Source organism: Formica exsecta, unplaced genomic scaffold (assembly GCF_003651465.1).
Source record: "Formica exsecta isolate Colony F162 unplaced genomic scaffold, ASM365146v1 scaffold21, whole genome shotgun sequence".
NCBI lineage: Eukaryota > Metazoa > Arthropoda > Insecta > Hymenoptera > Formicidae > Formica > Formica exsecta.
This window is the reverse complement of record NW_021849398.1, coordinates 1,314,223-1,321,240: the sequence shown is the minus strand read 5'-3', so window position 1 is coordinate 1,321,240 and position 7,018 is coordinate 1,314,223. Positions and strand designations below refer to the sequence as shown.

At 31.0% G+C, this 7,018-nt stretch overlaps 1 protein-coding gene across 1 annotated transcript in view; it reads right to left on the bottom strand.

Annotated features, from left to right (window-relative positions):
- The window catches only part of LOC115235101 (nose resistant to fluoxetine protein 6-like), an 18,118-nt gene extending 14,998 nt beyond the window's left edge, over positions 1 to 3,120 (bottom strand). Inside the window, exon 1 of the mRNA XM_029806682.1 lies at positions 2,167 to 3,120. Within this exon, the coding sequence (XP_029662542.1) occupies positions 2,167 to 2,434 (268 nt within the window). The 5' untranslated portion in view covers positions 2,435 to 3,120. The remainder of the gene's footprint in view (positions 1 to 2,166) is intronic.
- Between the last annotated feature and the right edge of the window lie 3,898 nt (positions 3,121 to 7,018).

Sequence of the window (7,018 nt, the reverse complement as noted above, 5' to 3'; positions counted from 1 at the left end):
CGAATTCGCATATTAGTACGCTTATATATATTTCAATGAGCAAAAATTTCTCACAGCATCTTACAAAGGATGGATTTATATAATTGATTTTATACAATAAAATTCATCGAGCATCCGGGATTTTAAATTGTATGTACTTTGTGCATAATGTGATTCATTACATACTTTGTAGAGATTTTATTTAACATCTCAGTAGATTATACGAACATCTTGATTCAACTCATTGTGTTTCAAGATAATATGTTAGATATAAATTAATATTATATATTTTATATTAGAGACATTTTATATGATTATTATATATTATTTTATATTACATTTAGACTGTAGTATAACAAGTGTAATGAATAATGAGAAAATATTAATATAATTAATGTTTTTTAAATTTGCCGGGGACTCTTGCATTAAAAATATGTCGAAAGTGTATTTATAAATCGATTTTCTACACATTGAAATGTTTAACACTTAGTCACTTTCGGTATGCCCGTTACAGTTGCGTTTACCGATGTGTCGGCATATAATATACACAATATTATGATTAAAATTACTTTCGCATAACGTGCGTATGTCAAAACATTGAAAATATTTTGCATATTTTAACAATCGCAAACAAAAGTTTTTGTTAAAACTCTTTGTATGTGAGTAAGTGAGTGGTATGTGAGTAAATCTACATATGCATATATGTATATACATATATATGACAATATTTATCGAAGTATTGCAAGTGCCTCTAATCAATGCCACAATTAAGGTCAGCGTGTTTTCTGCGGACACATGCATTTTTTTTGTTTGCTAATGTCTGACTTTGGTAAAATATCCTTTGTTAAAGTATTCTTTTTCTTCCATTATAAAGAATCCCGGGGAAAAATCTATATATAATCAAATATAGATATATATATAATTATAAAAATATAATAAAAATCATATCGGTTTTTGATAAAAAATATCGATGCCAATTTTCGCTTTGTCTGCTAATAAATATTTGCCATCACAATTTTAACTCAGTTTAAAACAAGACGAAAAGATTATTTTTTTTAGGAATTTTAATTATGCGACAGTCTTTTTGATTAATTAATATTAACATTAATTGTTAAACTATTTATGCGGTATTTTGAAAATGAATTGCAACATAGGAAATTGAAACGTACTTAAGTTAAACAAATAAAAAAAATGACTTCTCGCGATATACGGTATTAGTTTCTCATTAATCAAGTTATTTATACATTCGTTAGAAACGAGGGAAGAGGGCCCTGATACTCTATTTTAAAATACATCTGTCAATCAATGTAATAGGCATTCGTGCTATACGCGATTTGAATAAATGCATACGGCCTTCGACAAAACAGGAGTCATACATTTTATAATTCGCGGACTAAAGCAGCATCTGCAGATTATTTCTATTTATTTTATTTTTCTAAAGAATTTCGATATCATTTCCGCTAATTTTATCGATCGTCGAAGTCTCTTAGTAATGAGATGCCGAGAGCTAAGGAAGCTGCATTTACTCTATTCATAGTTGATCAAAGGTTAATAGTATTTTTGTTGATTACGATTAATAATGCGAAAATGTGCAAATTTCGATCTGTTGTGAATGGATTTTACAATTAACAATTGATGTTTAAAAGATGAAGTTGATGCACTTCGTGGAATAAATGGTGACATGAACTGCGAATGCGGAAATTCTATATATGAATCTTTCGTAGTACAATGCAACTTGTCGATGTATCTGCCAACGAGTCTGATATTATTTACCTATTCACCATTTGAGCACGATTCGTTTGGCTGAAAATATGCCACTTAGTGAGAAGTCATTTATTTATTCGTTTAACACGAGTACGTTTCGATTTCCTACGTTGTAATTTGTCTTTGAAATATTCGCGTAAATAGTCTAGCAATTACGGATATTAATATTAATTAGTTAATAGACAAAAGAATAACAATATATCACTAGACAATTTTTAACTTAGCTTTTCTTTGTTAATATTTATAAAATGTAATTCTCTATCTTTATATAATATATATAGATATTATTCCCTAAGTAATAAAAATTGTTAGTTTTCTAACAATAATACGAAATTAAACTTCACTTTTTTTTGTTACGAGTTATTATAATAGAGATATTGTATTTTTCATTTTTTATGTGAAAGTATAGTATTTCGGACTCACCGTAATGTGGATTCGTGTGTTGCATTTCCACTTTGCCATCGCTCCATATATCCTTTTCGGCGTCGATTGTATAATTGCTAATACTGCTGATTAATTTGTCGAAAGTGACGTTTTTCGTCGTATCAGTCTTGTTGCGCGAAAGCACGTGTAGTATGTTCTCCTCTTCGAAGGTGCTGAGACTGCCTGAAGGCGTTAGGATGTTGACTGATTTGTCTGCCTGTGACAGACCGATCAGACTGAGAATCCAAATTCTCACAACCGTTTCCATTTCTCCCCTCCAACAAGATTGCCAGATCGAAAAGTATTACACGCACAGGAATATGAATCGCACAGTTTAATTTTTTATATCGTGATATCGTTGGCGTTTTTCAAATGAGACTGATAAGACGGGGTGGCAAGATTAATTGTGGATCATGTTCGTGCTTGTGTGATTGCCATCGAAAATATTCACTAAAACTCTGGAAGCCGGAAAATTCGCTGGAAACGCTCTCTCAAAAAAAGAATGGAATCGTAACTAGTCGTCGCGCAGGACCTGGATCGGTCAAGAGAATCGCACGAGTTATATCGAGTGTTTCGCGAATTGCCCAGCTATTCGAAGGCGAGCTTAACGAGTGATCGCGGCACGAACGACGAAGTCACCTGGAGCCACCTTGCCAATAGGGAGGCCGAGAAGAGGGGTTGAATACTGTCGCACATATGCTCGTCTTCTCCCACTCTTTTGTACCAAGAAAGACCTCGGTCGCCGGTGAAATAAAAGTGACTAGGTGTAACCGCGCGAAAGTGTTGCTTATAAATCGACAAAATATCTTATTCGTGTGAGAAAGAAGGACCGTGAAAATGATGAAAGAGATTCGAGTCGATATTTCGTGATATTGCTTATCGATATACAAGAACATCTTTTTACAAGAAAAAAATCAGTATTTAATTAACAAGTATAATTATAAATATATAATATATAAAATAATATATAATATATAAAAAAAATAATTATTGATACTTCGCCACAATGACATATATATTTGATTGCCTTGTTGCAACTGCACACTTGTCATGGTTTTCACATATTAAAAAAAAAAAAAATTATTATTTTCTCATATTTCAAAAATAGGGTTTCATATTTCTATTTTTTCATTCGAAAATGGACGCGTGTTAAAGCGATGGGTTTTGTATTTGGAAGGATATTTGTATGCGCGCGCGCGTGTACAAATGGAATACAATATATTTTAAATAAGACAAAAGATTACAAAAAGGATTACATAAAAATAAATTACAATTTTACACCATCGCGATGGAACAGAACCAATGTGAAAGAGAATATTTCTGATACAGTATTGCTACAAAATTAAATTGCAACAAAGTCTGCACGCGCGCCTAGATTAGATATTGTTCTACGCGACAGCCATTGATTAAGATTCGACGGCGGTTTAGTGTGGTCATTCATAAGCGAAGCAGAGCTGATGATGATTCGAGATCAGCGTACAATTAAAATTATCCTTGAAGCGCATACCGTCTTTGTTAACTGACCACAATTTCTATTAACAGTCGCGACCTTGGAAAACCGCGATTATCATCAAAGACTGATCATTTCATTATATAAGGTATAGCATAGAAAAAAAAAAAGAACTTTTTTCACAAAGTCTTTAGTCTCTAGAAACAAAACGAGCAGATAAATATTATCATATAACTTCAATTCATAAAAAAATATTTCCGGCAAAATAAATTAAATATTTTTTTTATAATATCATTGTAACAATCAGATGTCAAGAAAACTCTACTGACGCATAAATGTAAAAATGACTGAATAAATAGTAAACCATGTTCGATTTAACAAAAAAAAACTAAGTGCAATAGACGAGCGTTGTATCATATTTGTTTCGTTCGATTCTTTCGAACTTTTTTACTTTTGTCACAAAGGAAGTCGATTAATTCGAGATGAATATAAAATATATGTGCAATTCGATTATATAAGATGTTTTTGACATCCATGCAATTAAGAAATCAATTATCATACTAAAACGATTATATTGCGATATTGCATGGTTTGCAAATTTTTATTTAGTAGCTCAACAATAATTATATAATATCGTGTGCAAAATATCATATAAAAAGATATGTACCAGCTAAATCCAAAAATTATTTCTCGAAGGTAATCGATTACGTAGCCTTGGATATTGATCTCTTGAGTGTTAGACCTGTCTATCAGTTCGGCTCTTGATCACCTTTAAAATCTTCTCGATGAACTTTCACCCACCTCTATCTAAAAATACGGACTTAACCATGTGTTACTTCAACGTTCGGCTTTTTAACGATTTCGAATACCGATATAAATCCATCGTACATGGTACAAAGATCTTTTATAAAATTTCATTCATAAAACTCGTACATAAAACTTTTCGTTATAATAATCAAGTCCCTTATTGCGTGCAGAACATTGTACATATAAAAAGATATGTACCAATTAAATCCGAGAATTATTTCACGAAGGCAATCGACTATATAACCTTGGATATTGATCTCTCGGGTGTTCGACCTGTCGATCAGTTCAGCTCTTGATCACCTTTAAGAACGTCTAGGTAGACCTTCACCTATCGCTATCTAAAAATATTACAGAATTCATCATATATTGCTTCAATGTTCGGCCTTTTAATTTGTTCTTACGAATACCGACATAAATGCATCACGTATAATGCAAAGATCTTTCATAAAACTTTGTACATAAAACTCGTACGTAAAAAATTTTCATTGATAATAATCAAGTCTTATTGCATGTTAATTATCTTGTTTGCATTTACAATTATATATTACTCCATCTTCTATATATAAAGATGCAAGCTTTGGTAAATTGACAATCGAATTATCACGCGACACATGCCACGTGTTATTGCATTATGCATATATTGCAAACATCCTCTAATCGAAATGCTAACCCAATTCAAGTTGTAGAAACTTGATCGTCAATTGCAAAATCATAACTATATTATCGATATGTTAATTATATCACGCGAAATACTATACTTTAGACATTACTAATACTCTAGATTTATTTTTCGCAAACTACATACTTTAAACAATGATTCTATATGTAGAAAAGAATCCTAGATTTCATGTAGCCTCTTTGCAGAGAGGATTATGGTATATATACATGTATATATACAACTTTATTTATAATATAATATATTATTAAAAGATTAAAAAAATTATCATTATAATATATTAGTATTTTTGTAATTTTTTTTTTTTCAGATATCATGTATACACGTATATTTATATATAAGCGTGTACTCTTTACAGGTTAAATTTTTTTTTAGGTGCTGAAATTTATTTTACCTATACTAATTGTAAGTTGACAGAATAAACTTGCTAAAATATATTTAGAGAACTTTATCCGCTCAATTCAAGGCTAGTAAATACATTGCATGAGTCTCTTGATGCATTTTGCTTGTATAAAACATTTCTAAAAGATCGAATATGCACTCTGCTTAATTGTAATTCGAGAACTCTTCTAGACAAGCATACGAATCATAATCATGACACTGGGTCGGGGACTTCCGCGAGTTGCATTCGTTAGCAAACATTCGCGTTGCAACAATATTGACAACACTCATGCACTATGATGTCTTTATCTATAAAGAATAGTACATGTTTTGTCGAATATTTGATAAATTTGAATCACGATTCTCTTTATGTAACGAATTTAACTGTCATATATTTTTTCTTTGCAATATTATTATATCGATATATGCGTCATTTCGTTTATTCGTAACAGCTGTAACGATTTGGCAAATACTTTATAGCCTGAATATGTTGTAATCCGTGAACTGTAGTTTCGATTTTTATTGATTCAATAAAATTGTTTTCGAAAAAACTCTCTCTTTCAAAATTTAAGAGAATTATCGAGGGATTTTATTTTAATTTTGCTAGATTTCACTTTTGTAAAATCGATTTGTAATTTACAGGCTGTTCGGAAAGTAACTATGTATCTATTTCAAAAATTAAAAAAAGCACATTTATCAAACATTATTAACAAATTAGTTTTTTTTTCATCAGAGGCATAATAGGCTCAGGCTTTGGGTGCTCATGGAGATCACTTTCAACATCTTTTGTGAAAAAAAAATTAATTTGCTAATATTTATTTAAAAAGGTTGTTTTTAAATATTTTAGTTACTTTCCGAACACCCCCTCTGCATAATATTATAATCAATAATCTATAATTATTTTAGATACAAAGTTCTATTTAAAATAGATCGTATAATTGAATTGTAGATTGAATTGTGAATTTTTTATTTTAAATGGCATTTATGAATGCATATATATATATATTCTTATTATATCTATTTTTATATATGTATGTTTTTATATGTCAAAGATATTATTTTTTACCGTTTTACGAACAGATCGCGGCCGGAGGATTAATAAATAGTCCAATACGTATATATACATCTATACATATCAATACGGATCGATCTCCCGACGATAAAAAAAAAAAATGGAAATAATTAAAAGAAAATTAGCGCAACACATCGTATACTGATGACACACGCGCGAAATGCTACGTCGTTTATTTAAATGAAACGCGGTCTCGCTTTGTGTCGTATGTAAACGGGACGCGTGTGTTGTTGAACTTCTCGGCGACTCGTTTAATGCCCTGACCGATCCGTTTTCTCGCGTCGCGTCGACAACGATAAAAAGAGTTAACAATGGGATACTGTATAAGCAATCACGATTACCGCAAATATGCACGCCGTGACTGATAGTTTTTATTACCTATTACTTACGAGCTCTCTTCTCGAACTTTTCTTGACATTTCTACGCGAAGCTGCAGGTGTTCTCGAAGATTATTTTATGACGGATT